This window comes from Plasmodium vivax, chromosome 14 (genome assembly GCF_000002415.2).
Source record: "Plasmodium vivax chromosome 14, whole genome shotgun sequence".
NCBI classification, from domain to species: Eukaryota; Apicomplexa; class Aconoidasida; order Haemosporida; family Plasmodiidae; genus Plasmodium; species Plasmodium vivax.
Genome location: NC_009919.1, coordinates 2,603,361 through 2,630,789, shown reverse-complemented (window position 1 = coordinate 2,630,789; position 27,429 = coordinate 2,603,361). Strand labels below are relative to the sequence as shown.

The 27,429-nt window shown below is 44.0% G+C and overlaps 7 protein-coding genes across 7 annotated transcripts, besides 16 other annotated features; 4 read left to right on the top strand and 3 right to left on the bottom strand.

The window, feature by feature from the left end:
* Positions 1–196: 196 nt before the first annotated feature.
* PVX_101095 (hypothetical protein, conserved) lies at positions 197–6,454 on the top strand (the record flags this gene model as incomplete). The annotated part of the gene is made up of 7 exons (XM_001613915.1): positions 197–580; positions 746–1,690; positions 1,823–3,982; positions 4,198–4,398; positions 4,435–5,773; positions 5,925–5,993; positions 6,189–6,454. 7 exons carry the CDS (start codon positions 197–199, stop codon positions 6,452–6,454), a joined length of 5,364 nt encoding a protein of 1,787 aa, XP_001613965.1.
* Positions 4,949–4,984: a microsatellite.
* A 1,884-nt stretch (positions 6,455–8,338) lies between the features above and the next one.
* PVX_101090 (hypothetical protein, conserved) lies at positions 8,339–9,895 on the top strand (the record flags this gene model as incomplete). Its single annotated transcript, XM_001613914.1, has 4 exons — positions 8,339–9,308; positions 9,508–9,579; positions 9,671–9,721; positions 9,858–9,895. The coding sequence occupies 4 exons, from the start codon at positions 8,339–8,341 to the stop codon at positions 9,893–9,895; spliced, it is 1,131 nt and encodes a 376-aa protein (XP_001613964.1).
* A 381-nt stretch (positions 9,896–10,276) lies between these two features.
* Positions 10,277–10,299: a microsatellite.
* Positions 10,300–10,537: 238 nt separating this feature from the next.
* PVX_101085 (ubiquitin-conjugating enzyme domain containing protein) lies at positions 10,538–12,412 on the bottom strand (the record flags this gene model as incomplete). Its single annotated transcript, XM_001613913.1, has 1 exon — positions 10,538–12,412. The coding sequence occupies one exon, from the start codon at positions 12,410–12,412 to the stop codon at positions 10,538–10,540; it is 1,875 nt and encodes a 624-aa protein (XP_001613963.1).
* A 488-nt stretch (positions 12,413–12,900) lies between these two features.
* Positions 12,901–12,925: a microsatellite.
* Positions 12,926–13,730: 805 nt separating this feature from the next.
* Positions 13,731–13,774: a microsatellite.
* A 922-nt stretch (positions 13,775–14,696) lies between these two features.
* Positions 14,697–14,724: a microsatellite.
* A 3-nt stretch (positions 14,725–14,727) lies between these two features.
* Positions 14,728–14,778: a microsatellite.
* Positions 14,779–14,780: 2 nt separating this feature from the next.
* On the bottom strand, positions 14,781–16,795 carry PVX_101080 (translation initiation factor SUI1, putative). The gene is made up of 3 exons (XM_001613912.1): positions 15,818–16,795; positions 15,251–15,351; positions 14,781–15,011 (listed from the first exon to the last, which is right to left on the bottom strand). Exons 1-3 carry the CDS (start codon positions 15,915–15,917, stop codon positions 14,865–14,867), a joined length of 348 nt encoding a protein of 115 aa, XP_001613962.1. The 5' UTR covers positions 15,918–16,795; the 3' UTR covers positions 14,781–14,864.
* Positions 16,664–16,731: a microsatellite.
* Positions 16,796–17,035: 240 nt separating the features above from the next.
* Positions 17,036–17,117: a microsatellite.
* Positions 17,118–19,326: 2,209 nt separating this feature from the next.
* Positions 19,327–19,365: a microsatellite.
* A 30-nt stretch (positions 19,366–19,395) lies between these two features.
* Positions 19,396–19,417: a microsatellite.
* A 263-nt stretch (positions 19,418–19,680) lies between these two features.
* Positions 19,681–19,703: a microsatellite.
* Positions 19,704–19,745: a microsatellite.
* Positions 19,746–19,839: 94 nt separating this feature from the next.
* PVX_101075 (vacuolar sorting protein SNF7, putative) lies at positions 19,840–21,091 on the top strand (the record flags this gene model as incomplete). The annotated part of the gene is made up of 6 exons (XM_001613911.1): positions 19,840–19,905; positions 20,041–20,127; positions 20,321–20,547; positions 20,714–20,822; positions 20,972–21,029; positions 21,066–21,091. The coding sequence occupies 6 exons, from the start codon at positions 19,840–19,842 to the stop codon at positions 21,089–21,091; spliced, it is 573 nt and encodes a 190-aa protein (XP_001613961.1).
* Position 21,092: 1 nt separating this feature from the next.
* Positions 21,093–21,120: a microsatellite.
* Positions 21,121–22,185: 1,065 nt separating this feature from the next.
* On the bottom strand, positions 22,186–23,502 carry PVX_101070 (hypothetical protein, conserved; the record flags this gene model as incomplete). The annotated part of the gene is made up of 1 exon (XM_001613910.1): positions 22,186–23,502. One exon carries the CDS (start codon positions 23,500–23,502, stop codon positions 22,186–22,188), a length of 1,317 nt encoding a protein of 438 aa, XP_001613960.1.
* Positions 23,503–24,533: 1,031 nt separating this feature from the next.
* Positions 24,534–24,553: a microsatellite.
* Positions 24,554–25,499: 946 nt separating this feature from the next.
* Positions 25,500–25,520: a microsatellite.
* Positions 25,521–25,589: 69 nt separating this feature from the next.
* Positions 25,590–25,650: a microsatellite.
* A 36-nt stretch (positions 25,651–25,686) lies between these two features.
* Positions 25,687–26,869, top strand: PVX_101065 (hypothetical protein, conserved). The gene is made up of 2 exons (XM_001613909.1): positions 25,687–26,167; positions 26,396–26,869. Exons 1-2 carry the CDS (start codon positions 26,000–26,002, stop codon positions 26,459–26,461), a joined length of 234 nt encoding a protein of 77 aa, XP_001613959.1. The 5' UTR covers positions 25,687–25,999; the 3' UTR covers positions 26,462–26,869.
* Positions 26,870–27,429: the final 560 nt, after the last annotated feature.

Sequence of the window (27,429 nt, the reverse complement as noted above, 5' to 3'; positions counted from 1 at the left end):
GGGAGGAGGAGAAAAAGAAGAGGAGAGAGGGAGGAGGAGAAAAAGAAGAGGAGAGAGGGAGGAGGAGAAAAAGAAGAGGAGCGAGGGAGGAGGAGAAAAAGAAGAGGAGAGAGGGAGGAGGAGAAAAAGAAGAGGAGAAAGGACAAGGGGATCCACCGCTAATCTTCCCACCGCTCTACACCGCTAACCTCCCAACATGATGCTCGACAAATTCAAAAACATCGTCAACCTGAACAACAGCGGCGCGGAGAAGGATGAGGCGAAGAAGGCGGAGGCGAACGAAAACCCAGAGGCGGGCGCGCCAGTACCGGGGGACCCCTCTCTGGAGGGGGCAGAGGAAAAAACCTTCTTCGATGAAATGTTAGGAGCGCCACAGTACACATATGAGCAGTTCCTCAAGGTGTTAAAAAGCCCCCAAGAGGAACGAGGCGATACGGACGACTTGAAAAAGCACTGGGGCTACCCCAGGAGGTGGAAAGTCATTTTGTGGGACCTCCAAATTCAGAATTATATGAACAGCGATTTTAACGCGTTCGTCGATTTCGACTTTGGCGGCAACCGGGAGGAGTGTCGCATACAGGTGAGTCTCCCGGGGAAGCGGTCAGGTGTGCTGCATAAGCGGTGTGCCTAGATAAGCGGTATACCTCTGCACATGTCAGGCTGGAGGCACAACCCCTTTTTGTGCCTTCACATATTGGTCTGCCCACTTCTCACCCCCTCACAATGGTCTGCCCCCCCACCGCAGAGAGGCTCCAGCATGAAAATCTACGCGAAGGGGAAGACGAAAAACTGCCTGCGCACCCACGTGGTGTCCAACGTTGCAGCGGAGCAGAAGAAAAACATGAATTTTAGGAGCGTGTTTGAGTACAGGGGATCCTACCTAGACCTCGAAAATGAAAAGCTACGCATAAAGGTGTGGGAGTATAAGCAGTTTACGTTAAACAAACTGGAAGGGATATACGAAGAACCTCTTCTCTCATTTGCAGTGGGACAAATTTACAACGAAACGACGTTATATAAATATATGAAGGACACCCGAGTGAAGCGCTGCCGCCTCTTCTTCCAGCTATACTTCCAGGAGCTATACGATTTTGAGCTATCATTTCTTAACTGGTCATTCAGCGACTTGCTCTCCTACACGTACATACAAGCTAAGAGCTTAAAGTACGTGGAGGACGACCCGGAAAAACTGGGGAGACGGATTAACAAAAGTGGACGCTGTCATATCTTCCCTAAAGGAGGAACCTGTGTAAAAGTGAAAAAGCTAAATAAAAAAAAAAAAAAAAAAATCGAAAATAAAAATACAGAGTATGGGATCGGCATGAACTCCTCTTTTAACAGTGCCCTCTCGGAAGACTCAGAACGAAACAATAAAAATGGGCAGCAGAACAGCGCAGGTGCCAAGTATAAGAATGACCGGCAGGCAAGAAATTTAGAAAAATTATTCTTCCGGAATGTCAGTCTCATGCAAAATGTTGAAGAGAACGAGCAGGTCTCCTACAAAAATGTGAACAATGTCCATTTGCCAAATCCCAGAGTTACCATCACCTTGACGCACACACCGAAAGGCCATGAGGGACTCACGTTGGTTTCGATGGAGCAGAAGGCCATTTGCTTCCCCGTCTGGGAGAACCTCGGCGAGATGTACTTCCGGGGAACGCTGCGGGACATCGACGTGTCCTACTTGAATGTGAGTGCTCGTGGGGGGTGCACCCCGGGAGGCGGCGAAAGTGGGACACTATTATGCGCTCAAGCGGTACCACCCCAACTGCTGACATCTCCCCTGCAGTCACTCCTTTTGTCCTACTTCCCCCCCCCTCAGATAAAAGTGGAGGACATGTCCGCGCCGAAGAGCAGCCGAGAAATCGGGATGTGCCAAATCCCGCTCAAGGGCGTCGTGGACTACCCGTACGTGGCGCACCAGCTGGAGGCCCCCCCCTGGCTGATCGAAGAAGCCAAGTACGAGGGCTGGGAGAGCAAACTGGAGGAGTGGAAACTCGGCACGGTAGACGGAAAGGTGATCATAGCGAGGGTCCCCCGGTACAGACAAATGGGAGACATCTACCACTTGGACTGCCGATACGCCTACCTCATCGTCCACATATTTAACATTGACCAAATAGTTACAGTCGATAATGTGAAAGAATTGGACACCTACGTGGAGGTCTCCTTTGATGAAACCAGCAGGAGGACGCGCTTCGTAAGGAAAACCTTATCCCCCAACTATGATAGCCAAATAGCCATCCCCATGCGGTTCAATCATAAAAACCAGGTGAATTACCAAAATTTTAGCAAAAAGGGACGCATCTACATTGACGTTTGGGGAAAGGCAGACGATATTGTCTACGTGGGAGGGGTATCCATAACCCCCTACGAAATATTTTTCAACGAAAAAAATGTCAGAAGGAAGAAGAGCAAACTGGAACACATCGATTTGGAGACCAATGTGAAGACGCCATACGAAACGGTGGTCTACAGAGGGTGCAAAAAGTTACTCTTCCTGCATGATGACCAGAGGATCTCAAACATACACTTTAGTGTGTGGACTTATCCAGATGTGCTAAGCAGCGATGAAAATAACCCCGTTGTGGCTCCACCTGTGTTTAGCACGACCAAGAATTTCCCCACCAGGTTGGCAGAAAAATATGAAAAACTGAAGGGGCTATACTTTCAGGTGCTCAAAACGATTAGAGGCATTCCAGAAGGGTGTACGGACATATATAAGACGAAGCGTTTTTTTAATTACGAATTGTTAAACCAAAGAAAGGAAAGCCACTTCTTGCCATCCCTAATTACAAGTGTAAAATCCCCCTACGGTGCAGAGTCCACGAACGCCATCTTTCACTACGTCAGATGTATTCCCTTTATTCATAAGAAAGATAATATAGCTTTTACACCAGATTTTACATTACAGCTAAAAGGGGGGAATGCCCTAGACCATAGTCTCCTACTGTGTAGTTTATTTTTAGGCATCCCAGTGATATCCTTTGTCTGCTTCGGAACCCTATGGGACAATCAGAAGCATGCATGGGTATGCACCTTCGAATACAACGAGGAGAAAAATTACGGAATGATAAAATTCTGGGAAACCACCACAGGAAATGTATACACTTTAAAAAAAAGATTTAGCGATATGAATAAGTTAAAAAGTTTGGAAATAAAATTAAGTGAATCAAAATATAAGTCTCACTTACGACATGGCTTCCTTCAAAAGAGTGGAATGAGCACAAATGATGTTAACAGGATAAAGGAGGAGACGAAGAGACAAATTAAGGAACTCTTTAACAACAGAGTGACGGATATTCCAATCGGGGGACCTTCCGTTCCGTACAAAACGATAGATCTCATTTTTAATAATAAAAATATTTTTCTCAACCTTCAGGATCCAAACCCGTTAAACATTTGGTATGACTACTGGAGGGTAGATTTATGGTTTCCCTTCTCCTCCATTGACTATAACATCCAGCCCTGCTTCACCATAAAGAATTATTCCCACAAGATAGAGGACATGGAGTTGGATAGACTAGCAAAAGAACTTAGGAGCAACATTGAGAAAAATATAAATATTTATAGAGCATCTCGGAACTTATCCACTAGATGGAACCGAGATGAAACTTTAGAATTATTTTTGCAAGTCGGGCTGGAGTTACTGCACCAGTTGAACACCTCCAGAAAAGAAGATGCACTGCTAGCCAAACTAAAAATTGAAGACTGGAAAAAAGCCCTCTACCATAAAGTCCCACAGAGCCATAGGCTACTCGGATTTCCCTACCATTTTAACACATGCAAATCTAAGTTCATTTCGGATAAACTTATTAGCACACTTGCTATTTTAGAATCCAGGGATAGATCCTTATGCCTTTCGCTAGCTGTCTGTCTGTATAGCCTCCCCGGAGATTTCATTTCCGCTTACATCTACATCATCACCTGCGTGAAGATAACGCAGAGGGAGTTGCGCAAGATGGAGATCGTCAAGGAGAAGGTGAGCATGGGGGCGGTCAAGTGGACGCTGCGATTTTAAGGCGTGGCCCCTCAAAACGGGTGTTTTTTTCCCCTAAAGGGTGTTCCCCACGTGTGCGCACATGTATATATATATATCTATGTAACGCATACGTGGTTGCGAAGCCATTTTCCGATTGGAAAAATACCTCGCTCTACATTTTTGTGCCCCCCCGTACTCTCCTCCACTCTTCGCAGGCGCAAAGAAAAGCAGAAATGAAGAACGCCAGGAAGAAGCAGAAGGGATCCCCAGAAAATGCTGACGCGCCCACGGTCGACGCGATTGATGTGGATGCGCTCGCTGAACACAACCTCGAGGAGACACTAAAGGAGGACGCCTACGGGGAGATGGACGTAAAATTTGACTCCCCAAACCAGGAGGCGTCTTCGCAGGGGCAGGCAGAGGAGGAAGCGCGGGAAGGTGAGGAAGTGCAGGCAAACGAGCAATCGCGGGAGCTCGCCCAGGCGGGTGATGCAAATCTGGACCTGCTGGAGACCCACTCCAATGACGAAAGGGAGCAGGTGGAATCCACGCAGAACGCAGGGAGAGGCTCGAAAAAGAAGAAGCTAAAAAAGTCGGTTGATTTGATCAATTTGTTGCTGGCGGTGAAAAAAGAAGGGGGCCGCAAAAAGGGGGAAAGCAATAATGCGGAAAGCAATAATGAGGGGGAGAATCCGCTTGAGGACACCCCCTTGGGAAATCCACAAGAAGGTTTAACCCACTTGAAAGAGGGGGATTCCAACCAAAATGAAGCCACCCAAAATGTAAGTACACCAGAGGAAGGTGTGGACCGACCGCCAGAAGAGTTAAGAAAGGATGACCAGCTGGCGGAAGAAGCACCCGAGAGAGACGCCCCAGTGGTGAGCCTCAAGGGGAGCATCATAGCTGCGGACTCGACTGATTGGAGGGAGGGCAAAAGGGAAGACACAAAGGAGTTGAAGAGAAAAAAAAAGGAAAAGAGGAAGGAGAAGGAAAAGGAAAAGGAGGCCAAATCGGAGCGGAAAAGGGACCGAGAAAAAGACACCAAATCGGAGAGGGACAAAAAACAACTGGAATTTGAAAAGCTAATAAAATCGAACAACTACTTTGAGAAGGAAAAAAAAAAACTGCAAGAGGATATAGAAAAGCTGGAGAGGGAAAAGGAGGAATTTAAGAAGCAGAAAATGCTAAGGGAGCAGAAGGAAAAACAAATGCTGCTGGAGGAGAAGCTGAAGCTCGAAAAGGAGAAGGAACAATTTGAGAATGAGAAGTTGGAGCGGAAGATGTCGTACATGCTGAAGGTTAATGAGTGGGAGAGGAAGGAGAAGGAGCGAAGGAGGGAAGAAGAGGAGCGAAGGAGAGAAGAGGAGGAGCGAAGGAGGAAAGAGGAGGAGGAATACAGAAAAATGACAGAAAAAAAGACGCACGCTCTGGAGGAGGAGAAGAAGAAGAAAAAGAAAAAAAAAAAAAAGGAGGAAACCCACAGGAAGAAGAGGTGGGAGGGGATGAGCAGCGCTGAAGGGGAGGAGGAGGCAGATCGGGAAGCAAAAAAGGAGAGGGAGCGGGAGATAGAGCGGCAGAGGGAGCATGAACGGGAGATAGAAAAAGAGAGGGAGCGGCAGATGGAGAGAGAAATGGATAGGGAGATTAGCAGACAAATTGGCAGAAAAACGGGGCGCGACGTGGAGGCGCAGCCCTCCGTGCGGGAAAAGTACTCGGACACGAATGAGCTCAGTGAGCTAAGTAGCTTTGGCGAAGAATTGGATTTGAACCAGATATACTCGAAGACGTCAAGTGGGGAGCCGGGCGCGACCATTTATGGATGCGCTTGTCTCGGAGAGTGTCGCTTTGCTCGTACACACATGTGCACTCCCATCAAGTGAAAACGTGTGTATTCCCATTATGCCTCTCCCCCCCTTTTTTTTTTTTTTTTTTGCCGGCTCAGATTTGGACGACTTAAACGAGAAGAAAAAAAAAAAAATAAGAGTGCACACAAATAGGAAGGAAAATACTGGTAAGTGGCACACATTCTGCATGCACTTGTATGGTGCTTCTCAAAATGAATGCCCCGTTTAACCGCTATAAAAGGGGAACCGAACGGAAGTTACCTCTCCTGCGGTAGACGAACTTAACACGAAGGAATGAGGCGGAGTGAACATGCACATGCTGACTTACGCAACACCCTCGATGTCCTTCCCCTTTCACGCAGCCTCCACGTCCAACCTCTCGAAAGATATGGATGAGGTGAAGAACGAAATGGATGATAACCCCAATATCGCCAGGTACCTTTACGGAAAAACCAAAAACAGAAATGCCGGGAAGAAAAATTATAACTACGACGAGCCTCACTATGGGAAAAGCATGAACGAAATGACATACACAGAAATGAAGAAGAGCGATTTATTTAAAGGTTTTGCTGACCCTTCATCTGGAAAGGCTAAGAAAAAAATTGTGCTCGTGAAAAGGAAGGGATAACCTCGGGGGAGGCAGTCGCCGGTTATATTTGTAACAGTGAGTACGAGCACAGCGCAGGGGCAATGGCTGGGCGTGATGTCAACCTGGTTGTTCCCCCGCGGGGGTGGGTCCCTTTTTTCGCCATCCCAGTTTGCACCCAGATATGTTATAGCAGCATTGTTGTGCACACCCAAGTTATTATATTTTACCATATTTATTATTTTTTTTTTATTTTTTTCACCCGATGGTGGAATATCTGCTTCCCTATGAGAGGTGTCTCCTGTTTTGACTCTCTGCCCATTCGGTCCAGCGTGGACACATCATCATCCGCGTGGACGTCTATTTGGAGGTCTATTTGGAGGTCTATTTGGAGGTCTACTTCGGACGTTTGCTTTTTTCTTCCCTTTTTAAATTCGCAAATGGGAGCTCACCATACGTGTATATTCTCCAACTCTTTTTAAATTCACCTTACATTGCGTTGCCTCTTCATTGGTTTTACTTTTATTTTTTGTTTTCGTTTTTTTTTTCACCTTATTTTTTCACCTTATTTTTTCACCTTATTTTTTATTTTGGGCACAGCTGCGCGTAATTAACAAATGGTTAGTCACTTCCCCCCTTGGTGACTTTGCAGAAAAGGGTAATTTTTTTTTCGTGTAATTTTTTTTCTTTTCCGAGTACATACGATTGGAATACGTTTTCACTGTGACGTTTCTTTGCCTGTTATTTGTCCGAAGTGCGAAGAAGCCTCTTTTTAATTTTTTCCCGCGTTTTTGTTTCTTTTTTGTTTCTTTTTTGTTTCTTTTTTGTTTCTTTTTTGTTTCTTTTTTGTTTCTTTTTTGTTTCTTTTTTTGTTTATTTTTATGATTTTTTTTGTTCGTTTTTTTTTGTGTGTGCTTCATGTTGTGTAACTCCCCCCCGTCCACCTCTGCAGCTGCTCTCTTTTTTAAAGGCCTCTTTTTTCTCTGTTGTGCTTTCATAAGGTGAGAGTTGCCCGTTCGACCACCGTTGGTTATTTACGAGTCGCCCTTTATCTTCCCCCTATGGGAGATGCCTCCCCAAATGTTCAGACGCGATAGGCGGTTGAATAGAACGCCACCCATGGGCGAGAGCATATGTCATAAAAATACTTTCGAACTGTTTAACCGGTGGTCCAGCTAGTTCATTACTGCTATGCTGTAGAAAAGGTGCAACAAAAGGGGGGCAACCCCCTTTGCTTTGCCTTTATAGGTGACTTTTCCCTACTAGCAAAAGAACAAATAGGTGAAGGGTCATACAGTGTTGAACATCTTTGCGGTAGCTCGAGGAAGGGGCTTATTGGGGGGGCAATCAAAAAGGGCCATTCGAAGCGGCGACAATAAATCGTTTAGCTGGGGGGAATCTCCGCTGGATGGAAAAGTCCCATTTGGGGGAAGCAACAAAGGAAAAATAAATCATAACACAGCATGCACAGGTAAGGCTCATATGAACAAATTGGCAAGTCAACTATTACATGCATGCAACATGGGCTCGCTGAAGGTCGATACGATCCGATTGGATTGGGTTCGGGCCGAACCGACGGCAGTCCAAGGAGGCCCAAACGAACACATAATCGTGGCTCGAAATTTCCAAGGTGCGAAAAATGCAAAAAATGCAAATAGTCCGTTCGAAACGCAGCTAAATTTTTAAATTGAAGGGGGAAAAAAAAAAAAAAAAAGAGAATGGCACATAAGAACACCTTAGCGACCTAACGCGTGTGGCCGCTCACCCCGTGACATCGTAGCAAGCCGAATGACAACGAACAGGCGCCGTTGGTTTGGTAAATAAGCAGGGGGTCTGCATTGGAGCAATCCCCCTCCCCCAGAAGAGGCATACGAAGCGGTAGAGGCGGCGGCGGAGCGGCCAGCATCACGCGCGACGGCAAAAATAATGAACTCAGTGGCGCAGAAAAAAATAAAATTAACGGATGAAGCCGTAAAGAGCTTTCAAGTGCTGAGGGCGTTCAAGTATAAGCAGGCACTGACGAAGAACATGGCGTGGAGTTACGATGGAGATCTGCTGTTAACGTCCAATCAGAATGACTCCATAACGCTGTATAGCTTAGTAAAGGGGAACAACGTGAAGTCGCTACATAGCAAAAATTGTGGTGTGGATGTTGTACGTTTTTTAAATAGCACAAATGATGTTATTGTCTGCTCGACGAAATCGAACAATTCGGAGCACAAACAGTTCCTCAGGTTTTGGGACATTAAAGAAAATAAATATATCAAGTCCCTCCCTCAGATAGGAAACATTTGTGAATATAATGGCATCAACATAAATGAAAACAAAAAGTTAATGTTAATCAATTCGGATGATGGACACATAAAACTATACTATTTTAATTGTGACTCTCCTTTAATTTTATATAAGTCTGATTTTGTAAGACCCGTCTCCTCCTTTGACCATGAGGGAAATATATTTGTCGCCTCCTATGGGAAGAAAGAAATTCACTATTACGACCTGTTAATGCTTGATCGTGGGGAATACCACATTTGCAACTTAAAAAACTGCATGGGAAAAGACGAATTTGTTGTAAACCTTTTATTCACTCCTAATAATAAAGCTATCATTGTCTCTACTAATCAAAATAACCATTTTAAAATTGACTCCATCACTGGCAATTTTTTATGTTCTTATAAATATCCTCAAAAGTCACCTGAACAGTTCAGCTCTTTTTATTCACCAGCTAGCCATTTGCACACAAATAAAAAAAAAAAAATTTCTTCCACTTCAAGTGTGAATGTGTGTGACCAATTCCGCGCCACTGGCAGCAGTGGTTTGGAGCCTCCCGCGGAAAATTCGTGCAGCAGTTTGTTCCTCCCGACTGTAACGCCCGACGGGCAGTACGTCATGAGCGGTAAGGCCGGATCATTTGGCGAGCAGCGTACGCGGAGACGAGCACATTTGCAGAATTGCACTTGTGTGTACTCCTCCGCCTTTCCGCCTGCTTAAACGTGGTGTGCTCCTCCGCCTTTCCGCCTGCCTAAACGTGGTGTGCTCCTCCGCCTTCCAGTTTTCCCCTTCCAAACACGCTCCCCTTCACCCTGCTTGTTCAGGCTGGACAGACAACGGAATTCACATTTGGAATGAAAATGGAAACTACGTGACTGCTCTGTATGGCCACGAGGGTAAGTCAAAAGTGTGCTTTTTTTTTTTTCCCAATTCTCTCCCCCTTTAAAAATGACATAATTATCGCAATATTAACGCCTTTCCGTTTAGGCCCCCCGTATAATGTGACCTTCAACCCCAAGTGCGCCATCTTGGCCTCAAGTAGGAACGCCCCACTGCGCAGGCGAACCTGCGCACATGCCTTAGCAGCTGCTTACGAATCATCCTCCGAGTGCCTAGCCCCCCTCTTAACAAAACACCATAATGCCCATTTTGATTTTCCTCTTTTTTCTGGCAGGTTGTTTGAACGTTGCTCTGTGGCAGCCACACATCTGATTTGGACGCCCCCCGTTGGATACTAAATGGCAGGGTGAAACTGCCATAAACCCACAAATAAGGCAGTCCCTTTTTAAATTTGTATGAGCAGAGCCGCGTCACCCGTAACTGCATGGTTTGAGGCTGCGAAGAGGGCGCTATACGCTTACTTAGTTACATATATGCACATGCTGGTATTCCCTATCGTAACGCCCCTGTAGTGGAGGAAATTTCTCCCATTTGTGCCGCTTAAGAGGTGAAATTTTGCTCCCGTCTCTTTCAAAGCCGCCGCTTTAACAACCGCGACACGCCGAGTTGTAATTAAAAATAATTTTACCTTTAAAAGTTAGCAATAAAAGTCTTCAAAAAATTATTTTAAAATAAATATCAAATTTGAATAGGACAAAAAAAAAAAAAAAAAAAAAAATTAATTTTTTTTACTCAAAGTGTCTGTAACGCGGATTATTCGTCTGCCATTTTTTTTTTTTTTTCTATCCTGTGGTACTTCCACGAGTAGGCATCCCCCGGTTGACTTAAAAATGTTCATTTGTTTACTGATTATCCGTCTGCCAATTCAAGCGTGCAATGGATGGCCATGTTTTTCCCTTTTTATTTCATTTTCCCGGCAGACATCTTTTCCTTTTAACCCCCGAGTGTGCAACGCTACTGCATGGGTGACCTCTTCCTTCTGTCCCTCCGGAGGTGCTGAACGGCGGTAGCGTCCACGGGTGTTGCGCCGTCATGCTCGTTTTCGCGCTTGCCGTTGTCATAGTGGGGGGTCACTTCATTCGGGGGCGCACCCCCCTCCTCTGTGCCGTCGCGGGGCGGGTCCTCGCCGGGAACTCCTTCGCCGGGAACTTCCTCGTTGGTAACTTTTTCACCAGTAACTTTTTCGCCGGTAACTTCCTCGCTGGTGGGGTCCTCACTGGGCGGATCCTCACTAATCACTTCTTCACTAGGTGGATCCTCACTAATCACTTCTTTACTAGGTGGATCCTCACTAATCGCTTTTTCACTGGGCGGGTCTTCACTGAGTACCTCTTCACTGGGCGGATCCTCACTGCGTACCTCTTCACTGGGAGTGTCCTCACTGATCACTTCTTCACTGATCACCTCCTCAGTAATTGCTTTTTCACTGGGAGGCTCCTCACTGCGTACCTCTTCACTGGGAGTGTCCTCATTGCGTTTCGCTTCACTGGAGGGGTCCTCACTAATGACTTCTTCGCTGGGCGGGTCCTCACTAATAGCTTCTTCACTGCGTACCTCTTCACTGCGTACCTCTTCACTGCGCACCTCCTCACTGATCAATTCTTCAATGGGCGAGTTCTCACTCTTCACCTCCTCACTGATGACTTCTTCGCTGATGACTTCTTCGCTGATGACTTCTTCGCTGATGACCGCTTCACTGATGACCCCCTCGCTGGCCCCCGCCGCATAATCGTTGATGAGCCAGTGTATGAACGCCTCCGCCTTCCTGCTGCAGAGGGGGTCGTCCTTCACCTGCTGCATCATGTCCGCGATTTCCCGGCTAGCCAGCTCCGCGCCAAAATTGAACATGCAGTTGTCTACCTGTTGGTACAGGCGCTCATTGGACATTTGCACACATTCGTGAACCTTCCGCAGAAACAGCTCCCGGTCATTGTTAAGTAAAAAATAGGCCTCCTCATTTTCTACGTTTTCCTTGTTATATTCATCTTGCAAATAAAAAATATTTCTCATGTACAGAAATATTAAAGACATGTAATGACTTTTGGGAGTCCATTCATTTAAATGTTTCCCCAAATTTAATTTTCCCGTTTGTAAATTTATAAAAGGATGAAAAACAGGGGATAAAAAAAACACCTCAGGAATTGAATGCGGGTAATTTTCCCCCAATCGGATTTGCGCTTTAAATTTTGCATTCCTATAAACAGTGCTATACAAAATTATGAATACATCCCACACGAGTAAATTATCCTTTTGTGGAAGGCAGTAAATTCCCCTTGGCATTTGTTGCACGAGAAAGGAGTACTCTGTTAGGATTGAACACTTGCGGACATTTTTGTGAATCTCGCTTAGGTAGCCGTCGATGATTTCTTGCTCCAGGGTGGACTGCGCCAGTAGCTCTGGGTTTAGGGGGATGATCGTCCTTCCCAGTCTCTGCTGGATTAGCACGTACTCCTTCTGGTTGAAGAGAACGCTGTCTAGTCCGTCCACGTGGTGCATGCTGTCCAGTTCATCCGCGGGGTGCCCACCATCCCCATTGGTCTCGCTCATCGGGTCATCCCCCCTGTGGGAGTCCCCCACGTCTTCCATCGTATCCATAACTCCCCCCTTTCCTGCTCTGTTCACACTGTCCATGGTTTCCATATTGTCCGCCTTGTTGGCATTCCCCCTATGGGGCAGATGGCCCTCCTTGCCTACCCCTCCGTATCGCCCCTCCCCCTGCACATGACGACCTTCATCGTCTGGGCACTTTGGAAAGTAGGCGAACGTTTTTCCAACGAGCAGCTTACTCACCCCCTCTTCCTCTGGGACCCGTTCATTGTCGTACCACATGGTCCCCCAGTTTGCGTAACTCCCCTTCCGCGGCAGCGCAAACGGTATAGCGTCAGACGGGAAAAATTCCTCTCACGTGTGTTTGTATATGTACATGTACACACCTGCGGACATGCAAGGATATACACCCATGTGCGTATTTCTCCTTTTTTTTTTTTTTCCCAATCTTCAGTGCAATTGTGTTGCAACACTTGTGCGTAACGCGTGGGGGGAAGGGGTAATAAAAAAAAAAAAAAAAATTCCCCACCCTTCATAAGTAATCACCCTTTTGCGGCGTTCCTTTTCGCCCTCTTTTGGAGGTATGAAGGCAGAAATTTTCAAACGCAACATAACTGATGCACGATCGGGTGGACGGATCACGCCTCGCAAAAGTTGTCTCTACGGTGGAAAGGAGTCAACCAAATGGGCCGCTCAAAAATTGTTGCACAAAATGGAAGTGCACTCCGCATGGAACAGAAGCTAACAAAAGTGTGGCCAACTGTTCAGGCGATTTTTTTTTTTTTTTTTTTTTTTTTCCCATCCATACTTTGCCGGAAATACAGCCAAAAAGTTACGCACACAGGGGGGCGCAACAGTACAAACGAGTTGCCCCCTCACCACGTAATTCGCGAATTGGTGGCCCGACTGGTTATACTTTCCCGTGGGGAGAAAAAACGTGCTAATTAAAAAGAGGAACGGGCGAACGAATTGTTGCAGAGAGGGGGTCTTTCGCACAATATTGGAAAGTGGCACTCGAACTGGCCAACAGACGGAGCAACAATTTGACGTAAGCGCCTAGTGGTTTTTTTCCCCCTTTGGGCTTGGCCAAAATAGGGCCTCCACAAAGAGACTTCGCCGCTGCATGCTCCACAATATAACACTGTGCACATTGCAAATCCTCTCACAAAATTTAGACAGCGCTTTTCTCACTTCCCCCCCATGCGCTTAGCCCTTGGAGAAAGTTCCTCCATTTTGGCAAAAAAAGGAATACACCATTTTTCTGCCCCGTCTCCAAGGCTATAAAATGATTAAAGTGAAAGTGGTACAACAACGCTATAATGGACCACTAACATGGTAACAGGTATACCGCGTCGCGATCCAGACCACTACGATAGATCACCCCTGCACTTTTTATGTGGTCCACCACCATATTCGCTTCCCTCGCCGCCCCATCACACTTCTGACCCTTTTGTTGTTCTTTTTCAATCTCTTAATATGCTTTCATTTGCGCGAGTCTTTAAAAAAAAAAATGCTTTGTACATGGATCTTATCCTTTTATGTAAAAATTTACATCACATTGCATGAGAGAATATATACATTTGCATGCAACGCCGCTGGTGCAAAAATAAAAAAGAAAAAAAAAAAAAGGAAAAAAAAAAAAAAAATACGTGCACCTTTAGTAAAAAATAATGTCTAAGTGTACAGAGTATTGTACAGGCATGTGTGCATATACTGCATAGGGGAGGGGGGTGGTGCATGCGTCCGCGCGTATCTACATAACGTGTGCGTGTGCGTATATACGCGTGCGCGAATGCTCGTGCAGATGTCCATGCACAGTTCGGTGCGCTCTTGTGCGTGAAATATGCTCAGCCACCGCATGCACACATGACGCGCCAGAGCTTTTTTTAATTGCTGCGACGCCCTTTCAGAAGAAGGCCCTTCTTTTTGTGCCCGTGCAAACGTGCGTAGAAAGTGCCAAACAGGGTCGTACACAAACGCACACTTTTGAGCGGCTCCAAAACGGGCGAGAAATGATGTTACTCAAAACATATGCGCATATGGGTATACGTACGTATACGCACATGGTAGATAGATACATACGTGCGGAGAGACACACATACGCTTCCGTCGCAATAGTGCACAAGGCTGCTTGGATAGACTGTTTGGATAGACTGTTTGGCAAGGCTGCTTAGCAAGGCTGCTTAGCAAAGCTGTTAGGAAACCTTTCTTTAATAAAATCTTGTCATGCGATGCTTTCTCCCTTGCAACACTCTCTCACTCACTCTCTCTTCTCTCCTTGGCTTGGAAAGCTATGCTGCTAATGCTTTGCTCTCTTTTAACATTTCATAATTGATCGCTCTCTTTTTTAGGTATATGGCCACACTGGCTAGGGTTAGGGTTCTTTTTTCCCTTCTTCTTTTGTATGATGTACCGCTGCTACTGGCAGTGCGATATGTACATTTTTTTTTTTTTTCTTCTTTCACTTGCAGGATTATTCAATCGTCTACTCCATTTACTCCACAGATCTGTTTGTCACTCGAGTGTCTCCGCTGTGTATGCGTGACGACGGTATTTTACTATCTTTTTTGTTGTGTTGTGTTGTATAGTGTTGTGTGTGTTTTTTTTTTTTTTTTTTTTTTTTCAATTTTGCTATTTTTTTTTGTTTTTTCTCACATATGTGGGTATATATAAATTATGTATATAGTGGCTTCATAAAAATATGTATAAAAAAAAAACGAACGGGTCGCAGAACTTAAGCGCCATGTATACGTATATGGTCCCCTGCGCAAATTCCTTCTCGTATTAAAAAGTCTTTAACGTTATTTCTCTTGTCTCCCTGCAGTTGAATAATTGAACCATGCTCGCTATCTTCTATGATTGTTCCATTACAGTTGAATTCCTGCAAAGGGGGGAAAGAAGCGGGGAATGAGTACACCTGCGGTGCGGTTATGCAGTCGGTTATGTAAGGTGATTGTTCGGTACGTCCTCACTCGCGGGGTCATCACTAGGGTGAGCACCTCAACGGGGTTTCAACTCAAGTGGTGCACCACCCGCACGCCTTTCTTTCTTCCTTCCTTTCATCCTTTCTTCCTTTTTTTTTTTTTTTTCCTCTTTTTCACTCCCTCACTGCGCACTTACCTTTTTTAAGGCTCGGACCATTTTTTTCAAATCATACGTTTTTCCTAATCCTTGCACTGTCGTAACGCTCTTTCTACCATTTCTTTGTTGATTTCTTATATCTGCGTGGGGGAGGGAGAAGGGGGATGTGTCATAAGGGTTGTAAGGCAGAAATGCAATCACAATAACGTACATAGGAATATTCGCATATATGACGCACGCCACATGTACGCTTCTTTCCACTTCAACACAACGCGGCACCCGCAGCGGCACCGTTACGAGGTGCACGCACATGATAAAGCACATAACAGTAGCATAATTTTTTCATGCACGAGGGTGAGGGTGTGGTGAAAATAAGCCCCGCAACGGCGCAATTCGAAGTGGTCACAGCACATTTGCATACGACCTTTTCGCGCGCGGGGCAAAGCATGCAAAAGGATCAGCACGCATGTGCATGAACACTTATATGCACAAACACTTATATGCATGAACACTCGTTTGCACGAACTCGGGGGGGTTAATCTCCACATGCGTGCTGCGTGCATATACATTGCGCGCTGCGCCTGACGGGGAGCCGCTCAAACTTACGTATTAAATTCGTCGTGTTCGGTTTACCATTCCCCTTATCAACAATGTTTTCATTTGTGAAGGGGTCATTAATACCAAGATTCTGTATAGCGAGGTTCATCAAGCTTTATATAAGAATTAAACGGAAGGTGGGTTTTTTTAAATTGTAAAATTTAACGATGTAAAAAAAACAAAACTCACAAATGGCGTTCTGTTTTATTTACAAGTACGTATATATATAAAAGTATATAAAATAAAGGGACTTTTCTTTATAATTTAAAAAAGGAAAGCATAAAAAATAAAGAAAATAAAACTGGCGCAATGGCTAACAGTTCGATGGCGCAAAAAAAGGGATATATATCTCTATGTAATACAATTGTGAGGCAAAAAAAAAAAAAGGGCAGGGCGTTCGTTCGCTTGTATTTGTATGATGGTTTGGTAAATGATATATATTCTTATGTAAACATAACGCAAAAAGAGTGGGATCTGGAAAGTAAGGGTTAACGCGATATAGCTATAATTTGAATGGTACTGATTATTGCTAGTACTTATTCGCTTATATTTTTATCTTTATTTTTATATGATTGTAAAAAAGGGATGATGAAATTATTTTTACGAATGAAGGAATGAAGGGTTTTTTTTCGATTTAAAAAAAAAAGTTATTTTTTCAAATTGAACAATTCGCATATAATTTTATCTATAAACTTTTCGTTAAACGTTTTGCTTTAATTTGAAGTGAATGATTGGATGGGAAGCAATTTTCTTGCGGCAGTTTTATCGCAATTTTGTCGCAATTTTATCGCAGTTTTATCGCAGTTTTAATGCAATTTTAAGCGAAGCTAAAGAAAAAAAGAGTGTGAACAAAGGTGAACGAAATTGAACGAAGTTAAGCGAAGTTAAACGAAGATAAACGAAATTGAACGAAATTGAAACGAAATTTTTCACTTCGGGTTTGTCATTTTGCGTTTGCCATTTATTTGCGCATTTGCAATTTGCTTTAATTTTTTTTTTTTTTAAATCCTGCATATATATATATATGTATGCATTGCGTTTTTTTTTTTTTTTTTCTGAACGTTCATGTGAATAATTAAAAAGTGATTTGCATGCTCGATGGTCGACAAAAAAAAAAAAAAAAAAATTGCAATTTTGTGGCAAATGGCTTTTTCTTATGGGCATGGCCGAAAAAAATTGGGTTATTTGCGCGCACGGCGGGTGATAGTGGCGCAATACGCGCATAAAAAATATATACATATATATATATAAAAAATATATATATTTATATATATATATATATATATATATAATATTTTTATATATATATATTTTTTTTTTCCCATTTGCGCACATATATATATAATTTTGCGCGCTGCCGCACTGCGAACATTTTTCGCGGGCATGTTCGCCAGCTGCGCCTTTGCTGTAGCGCAAGCGCTAAAATGGTCAGGAGCAAAATGTGACAAACCAAGGGTACGGAGGTATCACCTTTAAAACCGCTTTTTTTCAGTTCACCATTTTGTCACCGACACGCTGTGACACCCCCCCTGCTGCGAAAATTTGCACGCCTATTTTTTCATCATATATATCATGCGGGCAAAGTGCCAATGCGCGCCTGCGCATGTGTGATGTGACGCGCGCGGTATTGTAACATGTTTATAGCACGCAATATGTATAACACGCTATATGTATAATACGCACATACGCAAATACGTAAAATGTACAACACGCACATATGTATAATACGTAATATGTATAACACGTAATATGTTTAATACAAACATACGCATAATGCGCACATATGCATAATACGTACTTCACGCACATGTACATCACCGCGAGGGCAGATACGCGATCGCCGAACGTACGTACACGCCGCGCGCCCCGCGAATCTGCCTCCTCTCCGCTTTGCACACACAAAATAACGGCGGAAATAGTACCAAAAATTTCGTTATTCTGTTCAACCCAGGGGCACTTTCACAATTTCTGTAGAAGCGCTTCGACATTAAAAAAGCAGTGCAGAACGAACGCACCAAACGTGGTAAAAAAAAAAAAAACTTCCGTAAAAATAACCATTTTAGCTATTTCGGAAAAAAAAAAATTCCCTCCTGCCATTTATGCCCCCCAAATAAGGTAGCTTTTTCAAATTTTAAGAAAAAATATGCACAGGTCAGGTAAAAATAGAACACATCAAGTGTATACTTGTGTGCAGGGGCATATGTGACCAGTTTTGTAACTGTTCGAAAAAAACGCCAAAGTGTATCCACCTCTTTGTAGTTATAAATATGCAAGTATGCCTACCCCGTGGGGTGCGCGTCAGCCAAAATGTCGAATAAACTGCCACTGCATACATCACAAAGCTGCACAGGTAAAACCATTTAAATGATGCCCCTAAATGTGTGCGCATGGGAATTCCCTTTTTTGAGGAAAGTCACGTGGTTAAATTTTAACATATCAAATAGCATCCCGCATATGCGTGCATATATGCCCGCTCGAAATGTCTGCATATGTGTGGACTCAACGTGGCGCAGAATTATGCTCCGTTGTTCCACCGTCGTCAAAAAAATACGAGGCCACATTATCGTTTCGTTCAATCCGTCAACGGTGACACGCTTTATGTAACAAACTGTCCCCTTGTCAATACTTTTTTTTCTTTATTCCCCATTTGTGAAAATGATCCACGAACGTTCCGCTAAGTTCCCATTCGGTATTTAAAAGAACCTGGTTAGTATCGCTATATGCATTACGAAATGGGTACTACTTTGTGGTGCGTTCCCCAGAGGTGATTGCCTCCCACGTCAGGTAAAAAGCAAAAAAAAAAAAGGCCGCGTAAATTTTTATGAAGCATATATTTGCCTCGATGCGTACGCGTTGTTCAATCCCATTTCGCCAGTTATCGTTTTCATGAGGACGAAGGGGAATTGCAAAAATGAAATAAAGCAGCGGTCATAATGGTAACAAAGATGTGGTCTTTTTTTGTTCGCCCCTCTCTTGTCCATTTCAAACGTGTTTACGTTTTTCTTCTCCCTCTTGGAGGAAAAAAAGAAGGCGCGCAAAGGCTCCTATGATCGTTTATGAGCTAGCGTAACGGCAAGAAAACGCTAAAGTATGTTTTTTTCCTTGTCTTTGACCTTCAATCGCGCAGTGTTGCGGCCGCTCTAACATCTTAAGCGAACGACAGTCTTTTTTTTTTTTTTCCGTTCAGTATGACCCAGTTGGGTACTCGGGAAGGCCCTCCTGCTACGATCGTGGCATACATCCGTGGCATGAGCAGTGTGTATGCGGCGTGAACTCGTCTGCGCGCTCACGTATGTCCACACACCCCGTCCAGATATACGCATGTCACCATATGGGCCGGAAAAAAATGCCATGCCGATAAATCCACGTATAAACAAACAAAACAGTTGCAAAACAACACTGCATAGAAAAGAAAAGAAAAATAAATCCACACAAATGGGATACACTCAATCCATTGTGTAAAAAAATGCAGAACGTTCTTGGGACAAATCGCGCAACTTGGTTCACCCTCAGGGGAGTGAAAAAAAAAGGGAAATAAAAAAAAAAAAAAAAAAAAAAATGTTTAATAAGATTTACACCTTTCATTAAATTTTTTTTTTTTTTTTTTTTTTCCCAAATCTTACATATACGAGGGAACATAACGACTAATCACAATTCTGCAATTTTTTTTGTTGAGCATATCGAATTGACATCCATGCACATCTTCTCACTGTTCCATTTTTCTTAAATGACAAGCTGAACAGAATGTTAATTTTATGGGAAGAAGAATTATACGACGAGGCCGAGATCTGTCACGCTTGAAAATGAAGCGAATTGTGATTTTTTTTTGATGGGTGTTGACTCCAGCAGAATTTCAATAAGTGTATTGCATACGTATGTATATGTATATGTATATGTTTTTTTTTTTTTTTTTTTTTTTTCTCTCCTTTTTTTTATTTTCCCCTTGCGCTTTCCCCCCACTTTTCCGTCGGCTTTACAACTCTTCCTGAACATTTCCGTAGCGCATAAAAATACACATTTTCCTTTTTAAGATGAGATTTTGGTTTGGTAAAAAGAAAAACAGTTCCGAATGCATCGACAATAAAAAAAAGAACAATGTAAGACTTGCGTAGATCTCCGTGGCACTTGCCTTTCCCTTCGCCGCATTTTGCTTGTCATCGGTGTTATTGCATGGGTATTATTGGTCACTACATGAATTCGGGTGCAACCCCCCCCACGCTGCTCTTCCTCAGGACGAAATATACAAAGCCATCTTGAAAAATAGAGAGGCGATAGATGCTCTCGAAAAGAAGCAGGTGCAGGTGGAGAAGAAAATTAAGGTAAGCACAAAAAGGGGGCCACCAAAATTTACATTCTCATAGAGGCGTGAACCTCTACAGATGTGTATGCGGCGTAGTCTGCGCAGTGCACGTCGCTGTTGTGCGTTTCGTTTTTTTTCGTGTTTTTCCCTTTTTTTTCGCTTTTTTTACCCTTTTACTTCCACTCCCCCACTACGCCGCGCCACCCCCGCAGCAACTCGAAATAGAGGCGAAACAAAAAGTGGAGCAAAACCAAATGAGCAATGCCAAAATTTTATTAAAGAGGAAAAAATTGTACGAACAGGAAATAGAGAACATTCTGAATAATCGCCTGACCCTGGAAGACAACATGATCAACCTGGAGAACATGCATTTGCACAAAATCGCCGTTAACGCCTTGTCTTATGCAGCCAACACGCACAAAAAGCTGAACAACGAAATGTACGTGCGGGTGGTTTAGCGGGGGCACATTGCCGTGAGAACTGCCCAAGTCTGGGCAAACCAAAGCAGCACTCAGAAAGGGAAACAACACCAGCCACCGCATTACGCAGGAAGGAATTACATTTCCTTTTTTTTTCTCCCTCTCACTTCTCCCTTTTTTGTGCAGAAATACGCAGAAGGTGGAGAAAATTATCGACACGATTCAAGAAAATAAGGACATCCAGGAGGAGATAAACCAGGCCCTCACCTTCAACCTGCTAAATAATGTGGACGATGTAATTGGCCATTCGTGGACGTTGCATAGCGTGCAGATGTGTTCCACCCCGTTGAGAGTTCTCCACGCGGAAGAACATATTTTCGCGCCGCTCCCCCACTAACTGCTTATCGCACAACTGACGCACTTCAAATTTTGCCTCTCCCGTAGGACGAAATTGACAAGGAGCTGGACCTACTGAAGGAACAAACCATGGAGGAAAAACTTAGTAACCTACATTTGACGCGTCCTCTGTTAATTCAAGTATTTTTTTTGATTGTTCAAATTTAGCTATTTTTTTTTTTTTTTTTTTTTTTTTTTTCCCTCCCACCAGCTGCCAAAGTTAACAAAATACCGGAGGTCCCCCGAGGTACACACACCGCAATTTCGCAACCGTTCAGCTTCACGTTGTTTTAGGCATTTTCACGTTTGCATGGCCATCAACCATTTCGCTCCTATTTTTACTCCCCACAGATAGCCACCCTGTGCACGTGAAGGCCAGCGAACAGCTAATCGATAAGACCACCGAGGAGGTAAGCGAGCGGCTAACCAGCCGTGTTACGTTAAAATGTGAACACCCGTGCGCGATATTTTTATTGGGTGTTGCAAAAATGGGAATTCCCCCCCTTCGCAGTCGGACGACGAGGAGTTGAAGGAGCTCATTGGAGAAATGACATAAGGGAGGTGTGAAGCGGAAGGTGTGAAGAGGAAGGCATAAAGAGGCTAGCTTACAGAGGCTAACGTACGGAGGAACGTGTGAAGCGGGAAATGGAACAAGCCGCCGCCCCCCGTTCACGTTCCTACCTCCTCGAAGTGTTGACTCGCTCCCACGTGATAATTCGCCGCGGCGCCCCGTTTGCGTTCGCGTGTGTACGTACGGTTATTTTTATTTTTACAATTCTTACAATTCTTACAATTCTTACAATTCTTACAATTCTTACAATTCTTACAATTCTTACAATTCTTACAATTCTTACAATTCTTACAATTCTTACCATTACAATTGCTATTTTTTTTTTTTTTTTTGTTTTGTTTAATTTCTTCATTTCAAATGAGATAATTTAATTTTTTTTTAAATTATACGAGAAGGATAACACGTTTATGGACCCCATTTTTTATTTTTATTTTTTTAACCTCCCCACGTCGTCATTATTTTCTCTCCCCCACCCTTTTCGACGCGAATTAACTCGAACACCTCGAAGGTACCAAGTGTTTCATTTGTTCCACAGTTTATTTTCTTTTCAAGTTTTTGCGTTATGTCCAGTGAGGATAGCGGCGAAAAGGCAACACCGGCATGTGTGTGCACACGATGGGACAAAAAAAAAAAAAAGAAGTAAACGAGCACAAACCAACCGCTAACAGGACTGCCTCACAGACAAACTACTTCACAGACGAACTGCTTCTCGCTGGACTACCTCACGGGGGGCGCCAAATTGCCGCTCCGCCTCGCAAATTTCTCGCTCCATTTCCCGCCGAAGGTCCTTGCACTCGTACTTTACGTGCCGCATAAGATCGATGATATAGTTCAGCACACATCTTAGCATGGCCATTTCGTTGGCCCTAAAGTGCCGATGCAGTCTTCTGGTTTTGTTAAAATCATCCCATTTCAGCGCTTCCCTACATTTGCTCTCCATCCTTTCGACTTTCCCCAAATAAGTACTTATCCCTTTTTCAATTTTTCTATTTACTTCGCTACTCCCGTTTGTTACTTCAACCTGGTGCATGACTCTTTGCAGCAAGCTCAGCATTTTTTTATTGCCCTTCAGCATCTGCTGGTATTCAGATAGCACCGTTGATGCGTTGTGATCACCCGTGTGGGGTTTACTCTTCCACGTTGTAACTGTGTGCGGGGCAGGGGTGCTCAAATTTGGGAAGGCCATTCCGTGTAGGGGGGTACCCTCTGGGGGAAACGCGCCAAAATTTGCTTTTTCCCTTCCCATGTTTTCCTTTTTTTTCTTTCCCCCTGAGTGTTCCCCTTCGATGCTTTTCACAAACTGGTCGATGATTTGGGTGGACTCGCTCGAGCAGTTGCTGCTACCTCTCTGGTGACCGCTTCGATTCTGCCTGTGTAGATCCCACTTTTCCAGATAGAACTTCAAGCTGTTCCGTGGGGAAGTGAGTCCAGAGAGGGTCCCCCCACAGGTGGGGAATATCCCCCCTGGATCCCCCCAACGGGGCACCCCTCCTCCATGGCTGTACTCACCAAAAATGGATGAACAATGGAGGTCCTTCCTTTTGAGAAATACATGGTGGTACTTATGATAACCCCTTTCTTGGTATCCATCTGGATTCCATAAAAAGTTATGCTTCTTGAAATCTCCCTCATTTGGGTACCCCCTGCAAGGGGATGTTTTCTTTTTATAGTTCCTCTCCTTGGGAGTTCTGCACCCCTTTTGGAGTTCGCGTGAATGTCCTTTTATGGCACCTCCACTTTGTTTGCTCACTGGGGAGATACTCACTAAAGGGGGAGCCGTCCTGAAAAAAACATCAAAGTGACAATTCACGGGATGCCTCTGCTTATGTCCCTTTCTTATGCTGCTCATAAATTTATACATTTCTCTTTTTATGTTTTTCTTCTTCCTCTCGTATTTCTCCACTTCGTCTTTTATGTTCAACCTGTGTGGACTTTCCCCATTTTTTAGGAACGGGACTTTGGCTACGCAGCTGTGGCGAACTTGCTGGTGCACAGTTGGTTCCTTCATTTTGTGTAACTTTGCAAGGTGGAGAGGTCGCTACAAAGGGCGTTTTTTTTTTTTATTTTATTATACTATTTTATTATTCTACTATTTTATTATACTATTTTGTTTTACTTTTTTTTTGTGTGTGCTCCTCCCCCCTTTGCACCCCTCACTTACACCCCTTAAAAGGCAGAAGAATCTGCTCCCCGTTCTGCCTTCTCCGTGAGTTTGCTACTCCGAGGTGCTTCAACCCGTTGACGCTTTCATGCGAAGGGGGTTTCCCTTTACCTTTCGCTGGTAGGCGCGCTGCTTTGGGTGCAACTGTACCCCGGGGGAACTTCTACATGGAGGATGATGCCATATAGGGGACTTCCCTATTCTCATTATTACTATTTTATTTTTTTTCCATGGCAAAAATAGTCACTCCTTTGGAGCAGCCATTCGGCGAACCACTGTTTAGCAACAGAATGTTCACAATTTGTATAGCACACTCCAAACGGGAGTGCTTAGAGGGACCCTGTGCTCTTCGCTCATTTGAGTACTCAGAGTGCACACGGACCCGCTAGCTACGTTGTAACCACCATGGGGGGGAGTACCCCCAATTGTGTTACTCACTTGGGGAAGTCATTTTTTTTTTTTTTAAAATAGCCTTCATTTCTTTAACCCGCGTAATTGTGTAAAATGATGCGAAATGTGCAAATCCAAATTTTTCGCTTACCCAGAGAGGGAAAAACAGAATGAGGAGAAAGGTGTGCAGAACAAATCTAACCGCGCGGTGGTGTCACTGGTAGGGTGGACTAAATATATATTTTTTCTTTTAGATGGCGTTTGCCAAATAGAGCCCTGCACTCGTTTTTTCCACTGCACCATCGCGCGTTTCTTTTTTCACCCCCTATGAGCAAGTCGCCTCAGCCACCGAGATGCGCCACTTTTGCAAATTCCCGTGCGCAAATTTTGTTCGCCATAAATTGGCACCCTCACACTTCAGGTTAGTTTCTGCGCAACTGGGGAAAAAGTCCCAAAGCGGCGAATAATGCTGTTACCGCGTCAGTTAATGTTTTTTTTTTTTTTTTTTTTCCCATTTGGTTAGTTCCTCACTTGGAAGTGGCACTCATTGCGGTCGCCCATTTTGACCGCATCACAACTTGCGGAGCAACCCGTTTGTGACGCGGGACTCGTGGCAACCGGAATGCGGCCCTTTGGGCGAACCTTGGAAGGGAGATTGGCTTCCCGTTTACGCGGTAGGATTCTTCCCCATTATGAATGAACTGGTTCGAAATTGGGAATAAAAAAGTACGCACTTGTGTGTGGTGGGGAGGGGCGTGTAGAACAGGGCATCGCAAAAGATTGGTGTAACTTGCTTTACAACTGAGGAGAAAAAAGCAAGCTTGACTTACGTGTAGACGAAAAAAAAAAAATTTACTCACAAAGTGGTAACCACCTTTGCGTGCAATTCTATTCAATCTGGGGGCAGTCTCCGTAAATCTAGCCCCTTCCAGAATAAGCTAAAAACGCGCAATTTAGAGGAACCTTTTCCTAATTTGTAAAGCAGTTGGGGAAGGCCTCTTTTTTGAAGAAACGGTGCACTCGCAATTATTCTTGCCACCTAACGGCCCGTCGCAACCCGCTCTGTTACGTTTAGAGGGACGAAGGAGGACCCCCTAAATTGCCCTATCTTCATTAGGTAAAAATAAATTCTTACATTTCTTTCCAAATGAAGCGCCATAATGCAGTTAAAAAGCGTCCAAAGTGGGATACAAGAAATTGTGCACAAAACATTTAGGATGAAAAAAAGGTGTTATAATAGTAGCTAGCCAAGGGGCTACATAATTTGGAAAAAAAAAAAAAAAAAAGTGCACACTTTATGCGCATATGAGATGGAAAAGTATGAACGTTCAGGTAAAAAGTTAGGTAGCTAATCTGTCATGGGATTCACACAGGCTTCACATGGGCCTCCTTTTTTTTTTTCCCCCCATTTTGCATGTTTTACCTGACATGGGAAGGATTATTCAGCCGTTTTAGCTTTTTTTTTTTTTTTTTTTTTGTGAAATTTGGAATGGCTAGCTGCCAGCTTCGTTTTCGCTACTTTTTGTCCACACCAATATTGCGTTGCAAAAGTGGAAAAAAAAATAAATAAAAAAAAATAAAAAATAAAATAAAAATAAAAATAAAAAACGAACAAATAAATAAATAATTATACTGTAACACACTTCGCCAAACGTTAACACCCACTTAACATGTACTAACCTAACGCATATACGTCTACATCCACGCTCCCCTCCGTACCTAACACAAAGATAGTTGGACAAACATACCACTTCAGATAATTCGTTTTTTTTCACGCTTTCATTTGCATTCTGTTGCTACCCCCCTTTTGTGACGCGAAGTACCCCCAACCGAGGCCGCACACACGATTCGTCTCTTCTCCCGCATCTTCCTATTCTACTGTGCCACGCAAAAATTTTATAGCTCGTCCCATTTGGCAAAAAATTTAAGCCTAATTCTTTACAAGTGGGAAAAAATGGGGCACAAGAAATTTGAGGACTACCACATATCGAAGGACCATATCAATGAGTTGTTAAATTCGCCAAACATAATTTATGAAAATCCGGACTTTTGGGACAACTCCATCTTGAACGCGCAACCGTCGCACACGGACAAGCTTCTGTACAGAATAGAGTACATGCGGGTAATTGGGCGAGCCTGAGCAAGAGCGTGGGTGTGAGCTTGAAAGGATTACACCTCTCCCCCATATGTGCGCTCATTAATCGTTACAACACATCCGTTGTTATCACTTTGCGTTGCCAGTGAGTCGTGTACTTCATCCCACTTTGCCTCGCTCCTCTCCTCACACCTCTCCTTCCGCATCCATTTTGCATTCGCTTCTCTCACTTCGCCCATTTCGCCCATTTCGCAGGACGGGACAGCCATATACTACAAGCGGACGCTGGGGGACTTCAAGAAGCTCTTCTGCTGCTTCTAATCTGAGAAGGGTTTGGCAGCAGCTCGGGCGCACGGGGCCTCGGGTCTGTTCGCCTCCTCGTCGGCCATGTCTCCTTTGAATTTTGGATTTTGAACTTTACGTTTTTAACTTTGCCTTTTTGTCGTTACACTTTGGTCTTTACTTTTTGGTGCTTACATTTTTAACTTTGCTTTTTTTACTTTGCCTTTTTATCTTTCCATTTTTTCCTCTCCTATTTTTGCCTCTCCTATTTATATATTGTTTTAGGACCCCTCGCCGGCTGATCTACCTTCACGCGGTGATGTCGTTTCAGAAAATGGCGGCGTGAGCAACTTCAGGGGTCGTCTCAACGCCATTTTCCAAATTTTTATTTTTTTCTGCCAACTTTTGTAAATTTTTTTTTGCCACACATTTTGGCATCCCCCCTGTGCATGGAGAGTTATTCTCCTCTTTTTACGTTGCGAAGAATTCCCACCTGAGTGGAAAAAACGCACTTCCCTCTTCCCCCCCGGGGGTTACATAAATGTGTGTCTTCATTCACACGCATTGTGTGCAAGTTATTTATTTTTTTCTTTTTTTCGCCCAACCTTAAAACCTCGCTTAGCGAATATTAAATGCAGTTAAAAAAAAACTACTTTGGAGCAAAACCGTTTTTGCATGACCAGCGGCACAGCATTATCCATGGTGAAAAAGGGGAAGAGGAAACTGCGCTCAGTTTTTTTAACAGCCCTTCTAACGGTTTTGCCGTGTGGGCCACGCCACGCAGGATGATGATTTTTTTTTTTTTTTTTTTCACTTTTTCGTGTGAGAAAAGTATGTCCAGTGGGGTGTGCAGCAAACGTTTTTTCAACCACCTATGATGTGTCCATTGGGGTTGCCCATATTTCTTTCTCCCGGGAGAGTTCTCCCCTACACTGTATCTCCCTCTCGTTGGTTGTTCCCCCCCCAAATGGCACCTCCGCTGGGTCTCCCCTACAAGTTATGGAGAG